This window comes from Mustela nivalis (genome assembly GCF_964662115.1).
Source record: "Mustela nivalis genome assembly, chromosome: 15".
In the NCBI taxonomy this organism is placed as follows: domain Eukaryota; kingdom Metazoa; phylum Chordata; class Mammalia; order Carnivora; family Mustelidae; genus Mustela; species Mustela nivalis.
In genome coordinates, this window is record NC_139034.1 from 17,274,965 (window position 1) to 17,300,114 (window position 25,150).

General features: G+C 39.9%; 1 protein-coding gene across 12 annotated transcripts in view; it reads left to right on the forward strand.

Moving 5' to 3' along the window:
- Positions 1–25,150, forward strand: part of FRY (FRY microtubule binding protein) — a 446,915-nt gene that overhangs the window by 218,521 nt on the left and 203,244 nt on the right. For all 12 annotated transcript variants that reach the window (XM_082700313.1, XM_082700315.1, XM_082700306.1 and 9 more), the window contains one exon: positions 14,076–14,275. In XM_082700313.1, coding sequence (XP_082556439.1) covers positions 14,156–14,275 — 120 coding nt within the window. In that variant the 5' untranslated portion in view covers positions 14,076–14,155. The remainder of the gene's footprint in view (positions 1–14,075; positions 14,276–25,150) is intronic.

The following is a 25,150-nucleotide window of genomic DNA, read 5'->3' on the forward strand; positions in this document are numbered from 1 at the left end:
ATTAATGAGAGGAGACTTCCATGACACAGGGTTAATTACATGCATCTTGGATATCGACTGTTTAACTTTCTATTTAATGAAGGTAGGAAAAGTTAATTTGTAAATGGTACAGGCACAACATATTGCTCTGATAGAGAAGAAACATTTTGTTTATTAATGATTTGGGAGATTTAATTACTTGTTAATTATTCTTCTGCACTATCTCTAATGAAACTATTAGATATTTGCATACGATGCCATTCTGTTTCTGGGAATGAAATCTCTATTAGTCATTAATTTACTCCTTACTCTGTGGTTTAAAAAGTTGAGAGTGTGTTAAAAACTTTTTTTATCCTCTAAGAGATTTTCCTGTTGTTGATGTATAATAAGTGTACAAATTTAATGATAAAACTTACAGTTTCATGTATTTGGAAAAAATGCTGCATCATAATAGGGCTTATGTGAACTACTTAGTATTTTTGTTGTTTGATATCTCTTGGATACGTTACTAACCCTCACTATGTTTCCACTGAATGGGCCACTCCCATGATCTGGCAGCCATCTTAGCTCCTTTTTACTTACTGCCTTTCTTGCTCCCAGTAGATAAACTTAATTTTTATAAGAGGTCAGTAACAACAAATATGTTTCTGTGAGTTCATAGATTTATCACCATCTCACTGCCTCAGATTATAAATTTCAGGTAGGCATGTATCAAGTGAATTTTATATAGTCATTGTACATTTATGTAAGTATTTAAGAATCTAGTGAAACTTAAAATCTTTTTTTATTGAATGAACTGTTATCAAAGTAAATAAGTACATTTGAACCAGTAATTTAATAAATGTTTTGTTGTTGACAAAATAAAAAACTAACTAAACTCTAAAGGATTTCACTTATTCAGTTAATGTATTTAACAAACACTGAATGAGCTTCTGCTGTATACCCTGGAATGGAAGTTCTTCCTTTGCTATAGATGTTGGAAATGTATCTTGTGTTGCCATGTATATTACATAATGCACAGACATAAGGTCTATATCATATTTAGGTATATATATATTATTGTATGCATATGTATGCATATATATTATCTTACAGAATGCATACTGCAATGCATATTATAACTGTGTGTATGCATTTTATAATATATAATTTTATAATAAAATAATGCATTCTTTATTAACAAAGACATATGTAGGACTAGACTCCCCTTCAGGTCACTGCATTCATCATGTAATTTGAAAGGGGATCCTGCAGGGGAATAGCTAAAACTTTGCTTTATGACCTTCATTTGTCAAAATATGGCAGCTTTTGGCACCGTTCCTGGTGGCCGTCACTGCACATCAGGTCTGCTCTGTCCTCGTTGTCCCTTTAGGTTGGGTTCCTGTGTAATGCTTCCACTAGTACAGTGACAAAAACTTCTTTCAGAGACTGTGTTCTCTCTCCCTTGATGCCCAGCTTCAGTACGATTCTAATAAAATGGCTCGGGAAGCCGGGCTTGTCATTTGGGGTAATGTCTAATGCCCAGATAATGGTTTGCGAGCGACTGCTATTCCAACAGTCTCTAGCACCTTTTTGAGCAGGACCCAAAGAAAAAAGCACATTTTGCATTTTGACCCCAAACACATACCCCATACATATGTGTAGGTACAAACAGAGACTGAAAACAGAAGTTTTGTAAGTAATGCATAATTACCCTCACTGGGCAGGAGGTCATCACCCTGCTATTTTCTCTTCTGTGGTTTTCTATTCTATCTCATTGAACTCATCCTGGTTAGCACCCATGAAATAGGTTTGATGATCGAGTAATGGGTCACAAGCCCCACTTTGACAAACTGCTTTTGAGATTTTATAAGCCAGACATGCTCAACACACCAATAACCACGTTCTCTACTGAAATGACATGCTGTCATCCATGATACTATATTCTACTCCTGGGCAGATTGCTTCATTTGTCAGCATCTTGCTTGGTTGCAGAAATAGCTCTCTCAATAGACTTAATGTGAGTCTTGGTTTGATGTCGGGCTTCTAAGCTGAAGACAATTCATGACCTTATAGATCTTCATGCTTCCTTACTCCTTAATGCAGCAAATATTTATTGAGTATAAGCTAGAAGGAGGGGATACAAAAGGAATAAAGCAAATTCTTTGCCCTTGCTGCACTTGGGCCTTGCTGCCCTTGCAGTGGGGAGCTAGGTAGAAAACCAATATATAATGTGTGATCAGTGGGAGATCAGTGCCCTGCAGGAGGGTAAAGATGGGTAGAGGGATAGAGGGAAGTACCAGGCAGTGGTTGGCCAGAGGGAGTGAGCCACTCTCAAGTGTCCTTTCTTCTCTACTTCTATGAATTCCTACAACCCCAGTGCTCCCCACTCCCATTCTCTTCTGCCTTGATGCCTTCTCTGACTGTATCTATCATTGGTTATTTCCAGGCCTCAACTTCATTGTCCCCATCCTAGAGAGCCCTGCCCTGCCCCCACAGTCACAGATATGTCACCCCTGTTCCCGTCACAGCACTTACTATTTTGTAATTATATTTCTGGGTGTATTTATTTTATAATGCCTGCCTCCCCTGCATATTAGCAGCTCCCCAGCAGCTAACACAGTGCTTGGAGTCGAGTAGGCCCTTGGTAAATATTAGCTGATTGAAGAAGTGAAAAATGAATAAATGAAGCGAATGAATATTCTCCTAAATTCTTGTCACGTGTCCTAAGTATAAATACTCTGAGACCCACGTCACTTATTCCATACATTTAATTTGTGTGGAAGGAGGTGGCTGGACCTAGGATCTGAGTGAACATTCAAACCTATGTCATGGAACCTGGGTTAAAGATGGCATTTGATTTTTTTCTTAATGTATTTTTTTTTTAATTGAGTTCAGTTCCTCAATGGAATAATGAAGGAATAATAGTATTCCTTTGTTATTGCCATTATAAGATGTAGGTATTTTTTTTATAAATGAGCCTTCTCTTTTAAAAAAAGGTTTTATCATGAAATTTTTCAAACACAAAAGGGGAAAGAATAACAGTATAATGCACACATATCACTATTACTGAGATTCAACAGTTATCAAGATTTTGCCAAGTTTGCTTCATTTATACCTTCTTTGTTAAAGCATTTCAAATCCAATAGAGATATTTCATTGAACTCTGTACAATCAGTATGCATTCTAGAAAATATGGATATGTTCTTCCCTACCCATAGTGCTAATTTCATACCTCACAAAACTGACCATAATTCTGTGATGTAACCTAATGTCCAATCCATATTCAAGGTGCTTTGATTGTCCTTTCCAGAAAGGTCTTTGAACAGTTGGGCTGCTTCAATCAAGATTCAGACAAGGTCCACACGTTAACGTTTGGTTGTTCTGTCCCCTAAGTCTTTAATCACCCTACCCATTTTTATCTCCTCCGTTGATTTGTAGAAATCAGTGCAGCTGTCCAATAAAATGTACCTAACTTTGAATTATCTCTTTGCTCCCTTAGGGTGACATTTAACTTGTTCCTGTATCCCCTTTGTTTTCTTGTAAATGGACATTAGCAACAATGTTTTGAAAACTTGATGAACATGGGCATAGGGCAAGTTACAACTCCCTCTCTGCCACCTGCCAAAGTCATTTCTGTTCCAGTGGTAGGAGCGTGAAAGCCGCTGTCTCATTTAGATGCATCACTTTCAGTGCTTGGGTGCAGTAACTATGACCAATATCCTGCCACTGATGGGGAATTTTGAGAAAGCTTCTAGAGTTGATACTCTAAAAATGCTTCTTAAACACCTTGGTTATGATAACATTTCACTGTTTTGCATGTTTTCTTTATTGGGAAAGGGTGATATGACTGGACTTCAGGTCCCTCTGTATACGATTCACTTACTATCTTCCTTCCTGTTCCAGTAGACCCCATCCAGATTCCCATCTTCATTCTTTTTTTCATAGTAGGTGCAGTGGTCTTTAATTTGTATTGTCCTTCAAACAGCGCTCCTTTAGCCCACCCTACACACCACCAATTCAACTTTCTTCCCAGAAACCTGCTAGCACCCAGTTGTCCTCTCAGTAAAGTCTAAACTCATTGGCTTACCATTTAAGACCTTAATTCTAATCATAAGAGCTAGAAACCTACATTTTTATGGGACTTAAGAGTTTAAGTTTTTCATATATATACTTGCTCAATTATTTCATTCACACAGAGCTGTATTATAGAATCGGATGGGTTCAGTTCAACAAATATTAAGTAAGTATAATTGTTTAATTAATTGTGCCAGACACGGTGCTAAGTACATGGAATAAAGACAAGATGGAATCCTGTTCTTGAAATGTTACAGTTCCTTAGTGAAGAGAAAGTTTGAACACGTGTGCTAAGACAGGCGTGTGTGGTAGGAAGGTGAAGGGAGGAGGGGCGAGGAGAGACTAAGGCAGGTCCTTCATGCACCTGTCATGCTAGTCCCTCTGCCTGGCTTGCCCTTTCTCCTCTCTGCCCATCAGAATTCTACCTGTCCTTTAAGACCCGGGTCAAATGCCTTCTATTCCCTAGTATCTGGCTAATCAGTGGCCCAGAAAGGAGTTGAGGCCTCTGTCCTTCACGAGGCCTCTAGTACAGGGTTTTGTGAAAGGCAGACTCTCAGTACATAATTCTTTTTTAATGTTAATGCAAGTCCTGGGTTTGCAGTTAGGAAGAAAAGCAGGCTTCCTCACATGTCCACCTGTAGTATAGGGAGTTGCCCGTCTCAGGAAGGTGAGTGGAACCAGAGAAGAAGTGGAAGAGTTAGGATCATCTGTAAAGCTTTCCTCCATAGAGAGGATAGATGATACAATCTCACTGGTTCATGTTAATTCAAGGGAAGCAAGTGTTAGTTTTTTTAAAATTTTTGTATTTGAGTATAATTGACATGCAATGGTATATCAGTTTCAGGTATACAACATAGTGATTCAAGAAGCTTATACGTTATGCTCCCCACATGTGTAGCTCGCATCTACAGAAGAGTCATCATACAAGTTATTACAGTACTATTGACTCTATTCCCTGTGCTGTGTCTTTTGTCCCTGTGATTTACTCATTCCACAGCTGGAAGCCTCTGGTTTTCACTCCTCATCACCATTTTGCCACCCTGGTACCCCTGTGGCGACTATCAGTATGTTCTCTGTATTTATAGTTCTGATTCTGCTTTTTATTCATTTGTGGGTTTTTTAATTTTTTATTTTTTTAGATTCCTTATGTGAGTGAAATCATATGAAGTTTATCTTCCTCAGTCTGATTTATTTCACTTAGCAGAATATCCTCTAGTCTATCCACTTTGTTGCAAATGGCATGGTCTCACCCTTTGTGTGGCTATGCTATATTTCATTGTATAGATAGACAGAGAGAGAGATACTTTCTTGTCCACTTGTCTGTTGGTGGCTAAGTGTTAATTATTATTTGAGTTGTGCAAGTCTTAAATAAGTGATGATTTATGACTTTTCAGTGTATATAGTTTTTAAAGATTTTATTTATTTCTTTGAGAGAAAGAGAGAGAGTGAACATAAGCAGGCAGAGGGGCAGAGGCAGAGGGAGAAGCAGCAGACTCCCCGCTGAGTAGGGAGCCAGATGCAGGGCTTGATCCCGGGACCCCGGGATCATGACCTGAGCTGAAGGCAGACGTTTAATCCACTGAGCCACCCAGGTTCCTCTTCAACGTATATTCCTATATAGTCATAGAATACTGGTGCAGCAAGGACAACCTGGCCTGCCTCTTTAAGAATAGCATATAAGGAAACTGAAGCCCAGTTGGTACAAGTTCATCTGCCAAGTTCATGTGGAGCCAGACTTGGACTTTTGACTCCCCTTTCAGAGTTCTCTTCCTATGTTTTGCCTAAAGAACATCGACTTAGTTAAAGTTAATGAAGCATATCTATAGGCAAATGGAATTAAAAACAATGTTATTGACTGGATTAATTGGTCTTCTTTGTTTTCCCATTTATTTATATCAGAGGCGTCAGGTTATAGTCCCAGGCCAGCAGCTTTGGTATAACATGGGACTGGTTAAAAATGCAGTTTACAGAGCCCCACCCCAGACCCACTGAATCAGGTGGGGCCCACCTTTCTGGGAGAATCTGATGTGCAGAGGTTCTGATCACCACTGATTCACATTGTAAGTCAACATATCTTTCTCAAAGTTAACGTTAAAAAGAAGTGCAAAGGCTTGCCCAAGGGATCACAAAGTTTGACTCAGTGGGTTGCAAATTAGTGAGGTTTTGCAGCATAAAACAAGCCCGAAGAGGAAGAAATGGAAAGGAAAGAAGACGAGAGAAGGAGGAGAGGCTGGCTAGGGAAGAGCACACGAATGAGAGCCGCTCGGCAGCTCTGCTGGGGAGAAGGAAGCTGAAGTTCAGGATTATCCTGCCTCCAGCAGGTTATTCGATCTCCTTTTGGTGAGAAAGGACCTTGAAATGTCCATGTAACCTCATCTTCCTTTGCTCACAGATCTTGGCAGACATTCTTTCAAGCTCCGATGACAGTACCTACTTTGAAAATCGGGAAAGGTCCCTGTAATTGCATCTTAGCAGACGACAGACATTTATAAAAGAAATCACTGAAGTGTTACTGTCATTTCTCTAAGATAAAATACTAGAAGGCAAAGGAAGGGAGAAAAGAAGACGGCAGCCATGGGATACTTCTATTCTCTTTATGGAGCTCCTTCGCTCGCTCCCGGTATCCAGTCTTTGGGAGACCAGAGACAAAAATGTTTTGGAGAGGTCACAGACTGAACAGAAATTCAGTTGCTCCTTCTTTGAATAATAACCAGTTAAAGTTGATGTCATCAGTGTATCTAGGAAGGTGTGTCTAAGTTGTGTGTCCTAATCAGATTTCATGTATTTTATGGGTCTTCAGTTCTTTTTTTTTTTTTAAGATTTCATTTATTTATTTGATGAGGGAGAGCACAGCAGGGTGAGCAGCAGAGGGAGAGGGAGAAGCAGGCTCCCCACTGAGCAGGGAGCCCGATCTGGAACTCGATCCCAGGACCCTGGGATCGTGACCTGAGCCAAAAGGCAACCACCCAACCAACTGAGCCACTCAGGCATCCCCTGGGCCTTTAATTCTTAACTCTTTTTTTGTACTCCTAGGCCTTTCCAAAGCTCTTCTCTAGGTTAAAAGATGCATTCAAGTTTAAGAGGGCCGACAACTTGGCAGGAGGGACTCCATGGCTGGCAGTTATGTTAGCCTTTCTAGAAAATCAGCAACTATCCTGATCTATAGGAAGGTCCCTTCTCCAAGTCACAACCTTTATATTTCATTTCATCATTCCTTAATGTCCCTAGACTGGCTCACACCCAGGCCAAAGTAAGGGAACCCACTTTATTCAGTCTTCACCAGAGACATCTGGTTTGTTTTTAAATTCAGGGTCATTTGAGAAGGTCAGAATATATGCTATCAGAGGATATGGAGTCAGATCCTGGGTCAACCACTCTGTGGCCTTAGGCAAGACACTTCATCTCTCTCAACCTACATGGTTTTATCTGTAAAAGTGAGATTGTTTGGCCTCTTAGGATTATTTCTGAGGGTTAAGACATTAATTATCCTGGATATATGTCTTGTGGACCCTGAAACTTGAAGGAACACAATTTGAGAACTACAGGACCGGGAGAACTAAGTGGTGGAAGAGAGAAGAATATTGTAGCAACAGAACTGGGAGGAACATTTCCCATTACCAGAATCATATAGATTCGTTAAGAAGAACTTAATGTGTCACTGATTATATTTTTCTTCCAAGGCAGAAAGCATTGCTGAGTGTTTTTACCTTGTATTCTCTTCTTGACTGATTTTGAAATATATAAAATTAGGCATCATTCATCTCTTTGTTAAGAAATATTTTTCTATTGCTCAAACTAATTGTTTCTTCTTATCCCAACATTTTCATTTCTTAATAATACTCTTCAGAGGAAAATAATTCTTCCTATCACATTTGGAAGATTTTTTTTTCTTTTTATCCTAATTTATTTTGCGTGACTTTTAAAGTTTCTGGTCATTTGAGTATTTGCAGTACCTTTTAAAATGCTGTTTCTTAAGCACCCTCATAAATGCATTAGTGGACAATTTATTATAGTTCTATACACAGTGTGACATGTTCTCACAGTAGCTGCGTCATTCTTGGTTTGTTATGTTTTATGAAATGTTCCTGTAATGCCAGTAAACAAAATAACTCTTACGGGAAAAGAGAGATTTGGGGTGAACATCAGGTCCTAAAGAAGGATCCCAGCACTTGGGTACTAATGGGATTTGCCCTCAGAACCTACAAAAGGAAAGAGTCCCTAAGAACTGGCAGCAAGAATAATGTATATCCAACTGTGAACAAAGAACTCTAATCAATTTTCTCCTGTGTTGAAAGATAGGTTGCATTGATCTCTAGGAAATAAAGTTGTTTAAATGATCTCCATTTCTAAGAAGGGTGGCTATGTTGAACAGTTACCACCATACAATCTCAGGGGCACTTTAAAAGAAAAGGAAGCCTTTTTTTTTTTTTTTTTTTTTTTAATTTCAAATGCTTAGAGTCTGATTCTAGTTTCGGGAACGTCAGAAACAGCATCGAGTGTTTTGAACAACTGGCTCTGTGCTTGTCCATCTTTATAAGCTGGAGAAGAGCAGACAAAGATGGTGCTCTTTCCTGAGTCACATGCTTTGTGGAGGCAAGCAGAGGAGCTGTGTGGCAGATGGGCATTGTGTTCATGCCCTTTGCAGCCTGGTTGACATACTCATTCCCAACCAGAACTGACACAGAAATGGGCGGGCCAAAGTGATGGGTTGGAAAAGCAGATCCTGTCCAAGCCAAATGTTGTTCGGGTTTTCTTAGATACCAAGATGGTGCACAGCTTTCATTCTTCTCCACAGCAGTTCCAAACTAAAACATTTGAACATTTCTCTTTCCCTTCACTCAGTTTAATTTTGTTTTTTTTTTCTTTTAGAGCATATTGTGATCTGTGTACACGTGTGTGTGCGCATGTCCAGACGCGCACGCACATGTGTGTGTGTACACAAAATTGTTGATTGCATGGCCCTGCCTCAGCAAACCATAAACTCCATGAGAGCAGGAGCCATCTGTTCTATTCACTCCCACATTCCCAGTACCTGGAACAGTTCGCAAAACCCAAGTACTCCTTAAATAGATATTGGTTGGAATGAATGAATGAATGGATGAATGAATGATAGCCTGTAATGAGTGATGGTATTAACTTCACTGAAGATCTGACTGAGAAAACCAGTTGTTTTCCTGTAACAAATAGTGCCCCTTTTAGCCTCTGGGATATTCACATGAGGAAACTCATTATGACATTAACTTTCCTTTTGGTGACATAATACAAACGTAGGTGAATATGATTTGTGGGGTCTTTGTCTTGGTGTTGCAGTTAGGAAGTCAGTAATTCTTGGAAATGTTGGTAATTCAAGGGGAGTATACTGAAGACCTTAGCCAGCTAGAAGCAGCCAGACCAAAAGGCAAGTTATGAGGCAATGACACTGGGGGGAAAATAGTTACGTTGGAAAGATCATCGCTTGCAGTCAGAAATAGATCTAATAAAGAGGTAATGAATGGGCCACAAAAGCCAAAAAGAGACTTCTTACAGATTAAGGAATGGAGCCTGTTCACTATAAGAAATAGAGATCGCAGCCTCTGGAGCCTTCCAGCAGAACCAAATAGAAGCAGATTTGGAATAAAATAATAACATCAACAAAACCCATTTAGGATACAAGAACGCAATGGAGAAAAATCCAAACATGTTAAATCCAAGATAAAAATGTAAATGAGAAAATCTAAAAAGAAAGCAAATTTCCAAAAGGTTCAAGAAGTTGGGTCCTGGTTAATAGCTGAACGAGGTACTCTTTTTCAGGACCCCCATCTCCGCTCCCCACCCACCAGAACCCCGGTGTGGGTGACTTCCTAGGTACATTGAGCTGATGTGAGCAGATGGGAAGATGAGCTGAGAAGAAAAGGAGAGAAGATAAAAACAGATGGAGATGAAGCTCAAAAATGTATGCCGTGCAGGAAATTTAAATAACAGTTTTCAATCTAGCAAATTAAATTGCTCCTTCAACATACATTTTTAGGTGGGGAAGATGAGGTAACAGTGACCTGTCAGGACCCTTTGATGAGCAGGGATCCCTATTTCCAGAGGCCCCACCATGGGGATGGCTGGGGTGGCCCGGATCCCACCAGGTTGGGGAGGGAATCCTGACCTGGACCATGAAGGATGCGCAGACTTGCTTGCCCGGCTGGACAGAAAGCAGTGGAAACACTATGGGTGGGGAAGAATCCGTTCAAACAGGAGCCACCTGCACTGGCAGAGCTGGAAAGGGGCTGAAGTGTGGCTGTTGCTGAATTGGCCCCGGGTCTGTTTCCATCAAAAATAAGGTCCAGTTACAAATCAGACCTGTGAGGAAAGAGATGTAATTCTTCAGAGCTAGATTCTTCAGCTTAATTCTGAATTCTTTATACACCCAAACCTTTTTTGTAGGATTTTCTTTTGGGAATCTACATCACTCTTTTCCCCACCTTATCTGATTGAGGACTGTATATCAAACATCCTGTAGTCTTTCCCTGGGAGTTAGGGTCCTCGTCATGAACCTTAGTTGTGACAACATGCAGGATGGACCCGTCACTGCCCCCATACCTGTTGGAGTGTCTGATGCTGTGGCCCAGTGCCAAATGGCTTTTTATGCAAATTCATTTTTAAATTTGGCAGGCTTTTTAGCATAGCGCCATTTTTTCCCCTTCTTTTGCTCTTAGAGTTTGCACCCATAGATATTGCTCCTTTCTCCTGTAATTTTGTTTCCAGACTCTCATGAACTTAACAACCAGACCATTGATCCTACTTGTGGGCAGATTCAGAGCAATCAAGTGCAGAAGGAAAAGTCTAACGAAGTTTTTCTCATAATGATGTTCTAGTGTTTGGACTGGTCTGAACTTTGGGACTACCAGAGAACATGGGCTTCCTGGTTCTCAACTATATTGTCATCGGATAACGGGGTTACTGAAAGGTGCCAGGTCATATGTTTACTTTTGAAAATCATTCTGACAAAAGACGAGAGTTTGTTATGACTTAATTAGGGTAGGACAAAGCAGAGTTATTAAAACAGAGCAGATCCTGTTCAAGGACACTCACCCCTGAAATGTGACTGCATCTCCATCCGCCCAGGGGATGTGTTTGGAGCAGGAATGATGGGCTTGAATTTCTTGCAGCACTAGCGTGGGGCTCTGCCGGGCTAGGCTGGTTCCAGCTCACTAAGGCTGTACAGACTTTTGTACTCACAAAGATGTCTGGCTTTGAAGTACAGGGGACTAAGGGTCTTTTTGTTTGTTTATTTGCTTTCTTATAGCAGTGACTTGGTACTTCGGCCGTTTAAATGGAATATTCATCTGAGAGAGATTTTAGTACCTACATTTTGACTCTGGTTCAAAATGCAACATTGCAGGCAGACTGCAAGAGGTCACTCTTACAAAAAGTCCTCTCACTGTGGTTAGGAATTTTGGGGCCCCAGAGTCTTATAATTATGGATCTGATTTTGCAATTATATATTACATCAATTGGATTCATTCCGTCTTCTAGAAATGGGTTAAATCCTATGGAAAACTAAAGATAATGAAATACTGCCCTTCACTTAGATTTTCTCAGTTTATATTTACGGTTTCCAGGTCTATGGCACAACGCTCTTGATAAGATGAGGAAGATGTCTCAGGGGGACCTTATGTCCCTCTCTAAGTTGGCCTTGGGAGCCTTTCCACTTCCAAAAGACACCTGCACTGAGAGGGAAGCAGGCAAAGCAGAGGGGTGAGCAGCAGTTCATAGACATCACCTGATTTTGAATCTGTCCAATTAGAATAAGTCGTGCCTTTTAGGGAGCCACTTGGAGTGCCATTTTACTAATGACTCGTGATTGCAAATACCGCACCCTCTTCCTTTAAAGATTCTAACTACGGATTCTTCTCTGAGAGCTCCCTCTCTATGAATCACTTCAAGATGTACAGAAATAAAGTAAGCTGTCATTTTAGATAGTTATTTAAGGAGATCTATTGCGTGTTATCTATGCCAAGAATTCTGTACTAGACCAGGAGGGAACAGTCTTGTTGGGAAACTTTCAGGGGATACAAAGCAGAATGTATGGTTTGGTTACAGGGTCACTGCTGGAACGGACGATGGGACCAGCTGATAATCACATCACTTGACTGCTGTCTTCAGAGTCTGTCTTCAGTAATGTGGGATGTACCACGTCAAAGAGCATGACTTAAATGTTTAAATACTGTAATACACCCTTACCAGTGAGGAGTGGCCTGTTGGAGGTAGGATTTGTGGAGATGGCTTTAGACACGGTTCTGAAAGGACAGGAGAATTAGGTGAGCAGAGAGGATGAAAAAGAGGCACAGGGGAGAACAGTGTGCTCACGGGCCAGTCAGGGCACCAATGAGACTCAGGTGCCAGGGGGATACAATATATGGAGGGCTGTCAAAAGTAGGCCATGCGTCTGAGGCTGGATGATCATTAAGAGCCATTGAAAATCTTGAGCAAAAAGTGTTATGATTATAACCATGGGGAAGAAAGTAAAATGAGTGAAAGGAAGTCAGCAAAGGGACTGCTTTAATCAGCAAGCCTTAAGCCTCCAAGGGCCTGGACTAGGATGGAGCTTCTAAGAATATACTATACCTAGGACATATTTTATTTTTATAACTTGAGAGACCATAAAATTTAGTGGTAGGTGAGGTATAAGAAGACCCTTCAGCTGTAAGGGACCCCTCGCCTATATGGCAGGTTAAATGGAACAGAGAGGAAGGGACGTAGGGAAAGAGAAGGAAAGAGAAGGGAGAACCTATACCCTAACATGAGGACAGGTTTATCATTCAATAAAATAAATAAATTTTTGCTGGGCTTCCTCAGAATTTCACTTGGGATAGAAAGAAGGGAGGAGAAGCCTTGAATTTACTTGTCCTTTTGAGAAAAGTGTTCGGCTTTCCTGGATCTAGGACTTTTTTCTCTTTCATTTTTCCTTATTTTATAACCTTTCCTTGTTTTAGAATCACCATCCTCTTGATATCCAAACCAGTACCCAAACTAGAAATTCACTTTTTTCTTCACTTTCTTCCTTAACCTCTGTACCCAGTCATCTAGAACTAGTTAGTCTTCCTTTAAAAAAAAAAAATGTCTACTTTATCATCATCCTGTCCTTAGCACTTCTAATGCCTCTGTCTTAACCACATTTAGCTCTTACCATTTCTTTCATTGACTGTCATACCCGACCATCTCACAAGTACTTAGGTGGAAGGAGGTAGCACGTGTTAGAGTTTGACATGCCAAAGTGTAGTATAGAGGGCAGAGATGTGAAATTTTCATATATGAATAAAAATTATTTTCTCTCTCAAAATAGTTGACTCCTTTGCATTCTGAAAGGAGGCCACTTCCTGGGGACTCTGTCAGCTGCCTCTATTCAAGATCTAATCCACATAGGGAATCTGCACATTTCATGAGGGATGAGGAAAGGCATCCCAACTTGAACCAAAGGGTGGCACAGTGAAAAGTTAAATCTACACCTTGAATGGCACAGATGGGGCACTGCCTGAGCTTTTTATCTCCCAAGAGGGACATCTCTTTCAGGGGCTAGAGCCAGCTGGGTTTCTGAAACTTCTGGGCTCATGGAAACGTCTGGAAGCCACCACCCCCGGAGTCTTTTCCATTATTAGAATAGAGCATGGAGAGCTCCTGGCCATTAGGAAAACCATAACAAGAAATCACTTTTTTCCCCCTACATATATTTTCTTAATCCTTTTTTTCCCGGGTCATAAAAAAGAAGCAAAAAAACATCTTAAATGTTGTAGGATTTCTCAGCTCTATTGCATGCTTACAAGGTAATTTACCTAAAGTAATGTGGTAAACAGAAGTACTTTGAGATTATCAAATATGGCATAATGCCAACTTAATGTAATCAACACACATAAATCTTGACACGGTTCCTAAAGAATAAGGCCAAGTTATGACATAAAGTGCAACATTATTGATACGATTTGTATCCTTATGTTTATGCTTTAAAACAGCCAATCTGGGTATTTATGATGTGATTTGCAGCCAGTAAGAGCATCTGTTATATTTTCCAGCTTCTCCAGTTGGCAACGGTTACATCAAGCCTCCCGTTCCACCTGTTTCTGGCACGCAGAGAGAGAAAGGGCCGCCAACCATGTTACCCATCAACGTGGACCCAGACAGCAAACCAGGAGAATATGTCCTCAAGAGTTTATTTGTCAACTTCACCACTCAGGCTGAGCGGAAGATTCGCATCATCATGGCAGAACCTCTGGTGAGTATGGGCCATGACACCCTTTTAAATTCATCTTGACGCTAAATATAGTAGATTTTACAGCTCCAAGAAAAGATGGATTTCCCAAGGTGTTTTTGATACCATAGGTAATTTTTTAAAAGGTTAGAATTAAGTTTCCTGATTTAAGAAAAAAATGAGAGTCAAGGACTTCAGAACAATCTTTGGCAAATACATTTAAGTACCATGCTTGGCTACTACATTTAAGACTAATAAGCATAATTTAACAATAGGTGTGAATCCTGGAAAAATTGTGTTTAGGGTCTCTGCTATATACATATGCTTTTCGTCAAAATCTTTGGTCTGTTTTTAAAGTAAAGGAGAAAAAATCATTCTTCAGGTGGCTGCCTGGACTCCCAGTTTGAGAACATGTGGTCTTGGTGATCTATTGTTTGAGGAAGTTATTTGGTGAGTCATTTAGAAACACCTCTTTGTTTTCTGAAAATTGGAGGACAGGAAATTCTCAGCTCACTTACCTTTAGGTCCCTTATTAGACAGATAATGTCCTTGGACGTCAGTATCTTTCTTTGCAGACGATTCTGCTACAAAATGAGGCATGTGTTTAGCCTTAAGTGAATTGCTCTAACAAGGGCTCTAGAGTCCTGAATCTCAAAAGGACAGTCAGGAAGAAAAGTCCAGTTGGTAGATTCAGATTACTTGTTTTCTGACCTTCGCGGGACACACACAATAAGAGAAAAGGAAAGAAATTCAGAATGACACAGTTTTTTCTATGAAGCTCGGCTTTGTACCTCCTGAGAGAATACCGGGACATGAGAAGATGATGTGAGGTTGCTTCATGGCATCAAGGCTTAAAATAATTAAATATAATATTATTGAACCCACTATATAAGGTTTTTAAAAAAAAATACCTAACGGATGATGCTCAACATTGTTAAAAATAACCTTTGTGGGGCACCTGGGTGGCTCAGCTGGTTAAGCATCCAACTCTTGGTTTCAGCTCAGGTCATGATCTCAGGGTCATGAGATCGGGGCCCCACATCAGACTCTGTGCTCAGCATGGAGTCTGCTTGAGATTCTCTTTTTTTTGTCTCCTCCTAGCGGTTCCCGCTCTTCCTCTCTTAAGAAAAAGGAGGTGGGGCGAATGACCTGTGTAAGAATCACATTTAAGGTTTAGGAGCCAAAATTCAAGAATATTTGTTAAATATGTGGTTGCCTGAAAGTTACAAATTTTGCATTTTATTTTTTATTTAGAGGGATGCCTGGGTGGCTTAGTTGGTTAAGCACATGCCTTCAGCTCAGGTCATGATCCCGGAGTCCTGGGATGGAGTCCCTCATCAGGCTCCCTGCTCAGTGGGGAGTCTGCTTCTCCCTCTGCCTGTTGCTCCCTCTGCTTATGTGTTCCCCCCATCTCTCTCTCTGGCAAATCAATCATTCAATCAAGTTTTCATTAAATCAGTGGAGGTTATCTTCATGAATTCTAACTTCCTGTTTTTAGAATGTTTCTTGGTTTTATAGTTTTAACCCTTTAAATCAAAGCTTAGTGCAGTACCTTTTCCTCATTCACTCATTTTTTAAAAATTTTCTGCTACTCTTAGTGCTAATAATAATAGCTAATATTCCTCAAGTAATTACTCTCTGCCAGTCTCTGGGCTTAATTTATTTTATTCTTTAATCTTCATAGTGACTTTAGGTAGGTAGTATTTACAACCTCATTTAAAGACAGGAGATGCTGGCACAGAGAGGGCAAAGTAATTACCCAAGTTCTCACAGTGCTGACTTGACCTCAGGCTGGATGCCTTCAGAGCCCACCTCTGAACCTTCTACATTCTGTAGCCAGTCTTTACATGGTCATTCTCGTGTGCAAATACTTTCTTTAATGTCTTAAAACAAACTAACACAGGACTATCCTGTAACTTGAATCAACCAAAAAATCCAGTACCCAAGTTCTCATTGCCCAAAACTGTACTGATCTTTGGAACCCTCCAGGTACCTCAAGAGATGCTGAGACTGTGCACCTGCCTCTCCTGGTGGAGGGTGAGAAGCTACCTTACTCCAGAGGTCATGGAGGAGTTTAAGGCACAGAGAGTGGGAAGTAACAAAGAAGAGTCCTTTTACTCCTAACAGTGGCAGATCAGGGCTCTCTGAAATTGTCATGGTGAATTGTGCTAAGGAACAGGAAAGTTGTATAAAAGTTGAAAGAGATGCTAAAAAGGCTAGGCCCTGACACCTTTTGAGCCACCCCTCTTACTAAAATAATAGTTTATATGTCATTATTTGAGAATTTGTGATGTAAAATATTAGGGTCAACTTTTGGGTTTAACCCAAAAATTGGGGGTTAACTTTCTTGTCTTTACTAGCTTGGAATTTATATGTATAGCATTTTCTTCTTGGAGTAAACATTATGTCTGAACAACTAATATATGCCACAGCATTCTTTTAATTTGAAGTAGGCATTTTTGTTCCTTTCAGGGAGACAACTTTTAAGTCCCCACAAGAAAAGTGGAGATGAAAAAGCATTAAGTCATGTTTCGTCAGCAAATCTTCATGGTGCGCCGAGGGTGAGAATCCACTAGAGGCTGAGGGCCAAGTAGATGAACATTATGTTTTTAGCTCAAGAAGTATATCAATCAATTTTTAGTATTGTTGCTTTTTATAAAAAGGGACTATTTATTCCCCCTTGTATTTTTTGGCAGACATGCAAGCTTCCGTGCCGTATCCATTTCTGGTCTGCTGGAAAATGCTTAGTAATTTTTGTCCTTGTAGTTGCTTACTTAAGGGACAATAAATCTGAGTAGATTCTGTGGCTTGCTACTGGATTCAAAAAAGGTTAATGTGCATTTGACATTTTATTCTGTAGCCATAGCAAGAGTATTATTTTTGATGTAGGTATAGTATGGTTAAAGTGAATTTCAATAAATGGCCCTACTGTTTCTCTTGCTGAGTTATGTCAAAGACAGTGAATCCTTTAAAAGCCTGCATTTATGTATATTTGTATCAAATCACAAAATTTATTCTTTTATCTTTGTAATGAAAACATGTATGGGAGTAGTAAGGGTAATTTTCAAAAAGTCAGAAGTACAGATTTATCACTTGTGGTGATACTCAGGAATCTATACTTTTTAGTTCACTTTCAGAAGACTACATTCTTCAAAATTCCACATCAGGTAGACTGTGTGGGATAAGTTACACAAAATATTAAAGTTGTATTTATGAATTCCCAGTACCCAAATAGCTAACTTTAATGATTAAAAAAGAACAAGAAATAAAGGTGTTCTACCAAAATTAAATTTTATATATTTTTTTTCTTTGTAAACATCTTTTACTGGGTTAACAATATTGTTCTTTTTGCTCAAAAGATGCTCAGATATTTGTTAATATTTACAGATGAATCCGTAATGTTATTCTACTTTTATTGCTTCATGGGCTTAGCTGATAGCATTTGCTCTTATCTACTCTTACCATTATTTCACCTTTCCCAAGAAAAGTGTTTTAAACAAGCTAAATTGGGTCATCTGTGGCTTCTTTTTTTATATTTTTATTTCAAATAAGAAAAAATACAGAAAATAATACAATGGATGCTCATGCCTTTTGCCTCCTACTCTTTCCCTCTGTTTAAATTTTCTTCTTCCCAAAATACGTTTTTGGTAGTTCTTTTAAGTAAGAGTGAGTGGGTAGTAAACTACTTGGTCTTGTTTACCTATCTTGTTTATCTTCTTTCTCCCTCAGCTGTCAATGATAGTTCAGCTGGGAATAGAGTTCTAATTTGACATTTATTCCCCCCCACCCAGACTACTGGTGATACACTTCACTATGTTCCCACTATCATTCCTGTGGTAAAGTCTTTGGCTGATTTATTGTCTCTGGACAATGACTTGTTCCCTGTTTGCTTTTATGGTTTTTCTCTTTGTCTATAGTGTTCTTCAGTTTCACTACACTCTGGATGTGGAGTTATTTTCTTTCTTAATCCTTTTTTTTTTTCCTCACCACAGCACATATCCTCCTCAATGTCCATCACCCAGCCACCCCATCTTTCCCATGCTCCTCCCCTCAAGCAACCCTCAGTTTGTTTCCTGAGATTAAGAGGCTCTTATGATTTGTCTCCCTCTGGTTTCATCTTGTTTCATTTTTCCCTCCCTTCCCCTTTGATCTTCTGTTTTGTTTCTCAAATTCCTCATATCAGTGAGATCGTATGATAATTGTCTTTCTCTGATTGACTTATTTTGCTTAGCATAATACCCTCTAGTTCCATCCACATCATGCCAAATGACAAGACTTAGGCTTTTTGATGGCTGCATAGTATTTATTCCATTGTGTGTGTGTGTGAGTGTGTGTGTGTGTAGTTATTTTAATTTTCTTTTTTTGAGACTCTCACGTTTCTTGAATTAAGGGTTCATATCTTTCATCAATTCTGGAAAATTAGCCATTAATTTCTTGAATATTGCCATTCCTCCACTTTCCCTCTTTTCCTTTCCTGGTGTTCCTATTAGATGTATTTTAGACCGTATGCTCTATTTCATATCCTTTTTTACCCTTATTTTATTATATCTGCTTCTTGTATTTTGCTACTGCATTCTGAGTAATTTTCTCAGGTCCAACCTCAATTAACACTCTCTTGGGCATAGTCTAATCTCTTGTATAACTTGCCCATTTAGAATTAAAATTTCGGTGACTCTATTTTTCATTTCTGGAAGTGTTGTTGGTTCTCTTTTAAAATCTAGTTAGAGGATGCCTGGGTGGCTCAGTCGGTTAAGCATCTGCCTTTCACTCAGGCCATGACTCCAGAGTCTCTAGATCCAGCCCTACAACAGGCTCCCTGCTCAGCAGAGAGTCTGCTTCTCCCTCTCCCTCTGCTCATGCTTTCTCTCTCTCTCTCTCTCTCTCTCTCACTCTCAAATAAATAAATAAAATATTTTTTAAAAAATTAAAATCTTGTTAGGTTTAGTTTGTTCCTTTCTTGAGTTTATGATTTCTATTTTATGTCTCAGATCACCATAAACATACGTTTCTTCTGTCCTCTTTTGGATTAACTCCAGAGTAATCACTATCTGGGGCCAAATATTATGTTGATTTGGGAATTTATGCACCTAGAAGATGATACAAGTAAACCCCAAATTCATCTAAGACTTGGGACTATGATTTCAAATTTTCAGGGAAGATGTTGTTGCTGTTTTTACTCAGAACCCAGGCAGGGACCGTTGGAATATGTTTTTATTTTCCTGTGCCAGTGGATAGATTTTTTGCCATGCTTTGTTTCATTTTTAGCACCAGAATTTCTGTAAGTGCCTTATTTCCAGTGTCCCACCTCTCAAGGCCCACAGCTTTGTTTCCTGTCCCCAAGTAGGCAACAAAAAAAGCCTCTAAGGCAATGAGACCAATAGTCCTCTCTCCATGCAGCCACTGTGTCACCTCATGTCTTCTTCCTTTTCATTTCCCTTTTCCTTTCCAGCGACCTTATTTCTGCATTAAAAAAGTAATAATAATCTTACATTTCATTCAATATTACGAAGTGTTTGTAGCACATGAGATTTTACATTACTTTAGTCCATTTTCCAGCCAGTCTTCTACAAAATTTTTGGTTTGCTTGCCATGCAGGTAAGGCCAGGGTGGGCCTTTGCACTGTGAGGCTCCTGTGCAAGCAGAAGTTCCCATGGCAAGGTGGAGTGGCCTCAAAGTGCATAAAGGAAGAATGAGGGGATTCTTACCAGTTCCTCTCTGATGCTGTCTAATGGATCTTCCCTAAATACAACCCCGTCCCCTTCGTTTCCTTCTCCAAAACCTTCATTTTTCCTTTCATGCCTTGATGTGACTACAGCCTGTCTTACTTCCCCCCTGCACCTTTACCAACCCATGTTTCAATATGTGCTTGCCTGCCAGTGTGCATTTCTGCACGCTGTCTCCTTCCTGGATGGCCACTTACCTCTTCCTCCTGCCTGCTTTTTAGCCTATGTTTCAAGGTCCCACTCAAGTACCTCATCATCGGAAAAGGTTTGCTTGATTTCTTCCCTGCTGACTCCATACAGCGATGTAGATGTGAATATTCACACCTCTGAAATCTCTATCTGAAGCGTTGTGTCATTCTCTCAAGCAAACAGTACCATGTTTATTGAACTAGAGTATTAGAATAGGCTAGAATAGAAAATTCCAGACGAGGGATGTTTGGGTGGCTCAGTCAGTTAAGTGTCTGCCTTCAGCTTGGGTCATGATCCCAGGGTTGGGATCAAGCCCTGCATCAGTCTCCCTGCTCAGTGGGGAGCCTGGTTCTCCTTCTCCCTTTGCTGCTCCCTCTGCCTGTGTGCAAACTCTCTCTCTGTGTCAAATAAATAAATAAATAAATAAAAATCCTAACAACAACAACAAAAAAAATATATATATATATCAGAGTACATTATAGGTTTTTTTTTTTTTAAGATTTTATTTATTTATTTGACAGACAGAGAACACAAGCAGGCAGAGAGGCAGGCAGAGAGAGAGAGAGAGAAGCAGGCTCTGCACTGAGCAGAGAGCCCGATGCGGGGCTCGATCCCAGGACCCTGGGATCATGACCCGAGCCGAATGCAGAGGCTTTAATCCACTGAGCCACCCAGGCGCCCCTATATTATAGGTTTTAAGGGTAAATAATGCTTTTTAAAACTTTGAGTCATGTGTATATATATCAGATCGTAGTGTAAAATACACATTTTCTTGGCAGGTAGATGGGAAATACATTTTTTTTAAAGTTGGAGAAACACTATACCAATCAGTAAGTTCCTTAGAGGCAATAACTATGTCTGATTCATCTTTCTCACACACACACACACACACACACACACACACACACCAGGTCCCCCTGTCTAGGACTCTGCTTTATATACTATAAACAGTAAATAGTTTTTGAGTAAATCAATGAGTGGCTTTATGATAAATGCATGAATAGAGAGATGGATGAATAGATGAAACAATATAGTAGCTTAAAAGAAATGTGTTTATAGGAAACTGCTTCTGAGGGTCGTCTTGCCAACCTCTAAACTGGTAACAATGGACTTTGTTTTGGCCTTTGTACTCCTCAGCAGATGATGCCTTGTATCTGCTGTGTATAAGAGATACTGATTCTCAGCCTTCTGTCTTGGGGCATCTAAGGATACCTCATTATTCATTGATACGGTCACCTGCTCCCTTCTTCACCTTAGCAATATGTGCAGAGGAGAGTCAGGTTGACTCCTAGCAGTTGGATACAGTCTCAGAATGTGCGTTCCCATTATCTATGAGTCTCTCCATTTATATGGCATCTGTCACTGCAGTCACAGGCAATTACCTTCTCAATAACCTCTTTCAAAAACAAGACTCTTCAGCTCTACAAAATCAAGAGCACCCATAATCTTGACTTTGTAGATTTAACGGACAAGAATGGATAAAGGTAAGAACCAAACAACTTTTCATTCAATCTAATCTGAATTTGAATCCTGATTCAACCTCTTTAGTGTCCTGTGGCCTTGAACCAGCCAGTCAGTTTCCCTTTTCTCTTATTTGCTAAATTGGAGTAGCAGAACCTAACACACAGAGCAGTTGAGAGGGTTAGAGGTAATGTGTGGAGCTTCTGATATAATCCTTAGGACCTACTAAGTGCTCGGTCATGGTCGTCATCATCGCCGTCACTCAAGAATTAGTATCAACTAACCAAATCTGGTGTACTTCTTTGGAAGTCTGCCTGGTGCTTCCTCTCTTTGTGCTTGTTCAAAGGGAATGGAGACTTGAGTGGTGCAGTTGGATGCCTGCCATTGGCCATTCACTGTTCCTGTCAGATGGTTGTTCTGAACTCTACATGGCTGTGAGAGAGACCCTGCCAAAGTTGGTTTAGGCAGACCTAGTCTGGATCATGTAGGGACTTGTGCGCTGGGAGGTGACAGAAGCAAGCAAATGAAAGTACACAAGAGAAGCCAGCACCTCCACCATCTCACTGTATCTGTATCACCAGCAAAATACTTGAGGCTTACCATGTATATACTGTGAAAACCTAGAAAGTGAAATCAGGGATTTGAATTGAGTCCACACGGAATGGTTTTCAAAAGCTTTCCAAGAAGAAATGTCCTGGGTTCTTAAGGGTAGGGGTCTCTGAAACCAGTAGGAACATCATCACGCCGGGCCACTCTGGGAAGCCAGTGGCCCAAAACATGAAAAGCTATATTATTCAATGAAATAGAGCAAGTTCAGAAAATTTCAAGAATTTTCTTTTTCTCATTCATGTGTTTACATTTATTGAAAACTTCAGAGGGAGAAATACCTGATTTTCTTAAAGTGAGTCATCAATTCAAAGCAATGTTCCACTTTCACCTATTTTATTGAGATATAATGACATACACATACACACACACACGCACACACATAAATATATGGTATAATGTAACATTATGCTAGTTTTAGGTGAATTCATTTTAGGCAGATTAGTGTTAGTTTTAGGTATTAACATGACATATACATATGTCATGTTACATGTATACATTACATATATTAACATGTATATGTATACATATATATTCATATACATATATATGAATATATATTGCAAAATGATTACACAATAAATGTAGTAACATCCATCACTACACAGTTAAAAAAATATTTTTTCTTATGTTGAGAACTTTTAAGATGTACATTCTTGGCAACTTTCAGATATACCATAGTGTTGTTGCTTGAGTTGCCACACTGTACATTAAGTCCCCAGGACTTATTTGCGTTATAACTGGAAGTTATAACTTCCAAGAATTTTCAACCACACTCCTGAGGCTGCCTCTTTTGTCTGCCCTCCTTCCTCTAATTTGGCCAGCAAACAAGGAACTTGATTTTACTAGCCTGTGCTTCTAACAAAGCATCTAAATGTGACTCATCATTGTTTTCTTGCCTATCAAATGTTGACGACCAGGCACAAACTTAGTTCTAAAATATGTAATAAATACAAGCATGAATTCTCTGCATCTCTGGGTGTATTAGGTCCCATCTTGGCAAATCTGCTCTGGTTTCAGCTTCCAGTATCCTTGCAAGGAACTGCAGGAGAAACCAAATCAGTTATTGGACCAGGGGTTTCCTCTAGATCTGTAGTCTGTCAACATAAAAGGTCAACAAGAAGAACAAGAAATTCTGATTTGCCTAAGACTTATTCAGAATGCAAGTGATTTGTTCTCTACTTTGATTCAAACCTGAAAAAGGAAAAGATCCGCATACAACTTCAAAAGGAGAAAACACACTTGACTTTCATCTTGTCTTCTGGCAGAACCTGTGACTGAGCAAGAGAGCGGTGCTTGCCTTCCTCTCATGTTCTGGTATTTAAAAACACTTTTATGATGAACAGTGATATGGAAATGGGAGAGTTTATCATTGGGATTGCTTGAGCCTTGAGAGCACCTGCTCACAAAATAGTTCCTGGGCGAGACACAGGCAAGAGCCTCCAGATGTTACTGCTGGGTTGAGCTTTGGAGCACAGGTGTAGGGTGTCAGACACTTATTTTTTTTAAATATTGCATTTATTTATTTGACACAGAGAGAGAGAGAGAGAGATCACAAGTAGGCAGAGAGGCAGGCAGAGAGAGAGAGGAGGAAGCAGGTTCCCTGATGAGCAGAGAGCCCTATGCGGGGCTCGATCCCAGGACCCTGAGATCATGACCTGAGCCGAAGGCAGAGGCTTAACCCACTGAGCCACCCAGGTGCCCCATAGACACTTATTCATAATGATGCTAACTGTGTTATTGTGGAATGGAGACTTCATAACCGAACATGCTCTAGCAGGTTTGCTAACATAAACAAGGCAATTTCTGTTGTAATATAAGACTAAAAGTAAACTAGAAGGAACATACAATATTTTCTTGTTCTGCAAGTCTTTGAAGAATGTAGGATGCCAGTCTCTGTTGCACCACACACCATGATCTGGAATGAAATATGTCATGCTGTAAGAACAAACCTGTGTGAACACCAGTCATGGCCAGCTGGCACCAACATTGAAAGGCCAGGCAATTAGCTAATGACAGCATTACTGCACACTAACGTTGTTCTAGGTTCAAGCAGGAACGTCTGTTGACAAACTTTTGTTCCTTGGCCCAGTGTCTCAGGCTTCCAGCTCCTCCTGGGTGCTGATGTCACAGGGTTGGCATCAGGACAGTTTTCCCATTAACCCTGAAGGTGAGCAGGACGTGGCGCTCTAACAATGACATTGGTAGCCTGCCACCAGCAAACTGTATAGGATGAGTTGTTTGTTCTAGCCGTTTGAATGAATTCGACTGTGGCTCTAAGTAACCAAGGCCTTTGGCAAGTGAAATACACACCCGCCCATGCTTCCTCTTATGATTTTGGACCGGATCCAATGAGTTAACAGACCAAGGTTAGGATACAGTCTATGTGTCGTTATAAAAGAGCTTGTGTTTTCACCTTTAGCACATACAAAGTTTGAACAATCAGCTGTAATCCTGTGTCTCACCTCTTTCAATACCTGAGTTATTGACAGACTGCTCGATACCAGAAAATATCAGAACTTTTAATTAGGAACCTTTTTAGTATTTAAGGAATTTCTGAATTAGGAAATCATGCTAACTAATTGAAGAATAGAATTACTGCCTCTAATGAAGTTTGGGTCTTTCTATGGTAGATCTTCCTAAAACCTATTCTAATTAGTCATATCTGTAGCCTGATAGCTAGTCACTAACATCAACCATGTGGTATTTCATGATATTTCACTGTGCCCAAATTTGCAAGTTGGTGGGATTTCTGAACTGTTGTACATGCCTATCTTCCTCTCCTAACCAAATGTTACATGTCTGTTGACTAAGGTTGTGTAAATAGCAGAACACCAGCTTTAATGCCTCTCAGCATCAAATCCTCCCTGTGGATTTGAGTCGGCTTCCCAGAAGGACAAGCTGCTAGTGATTTTAGCCA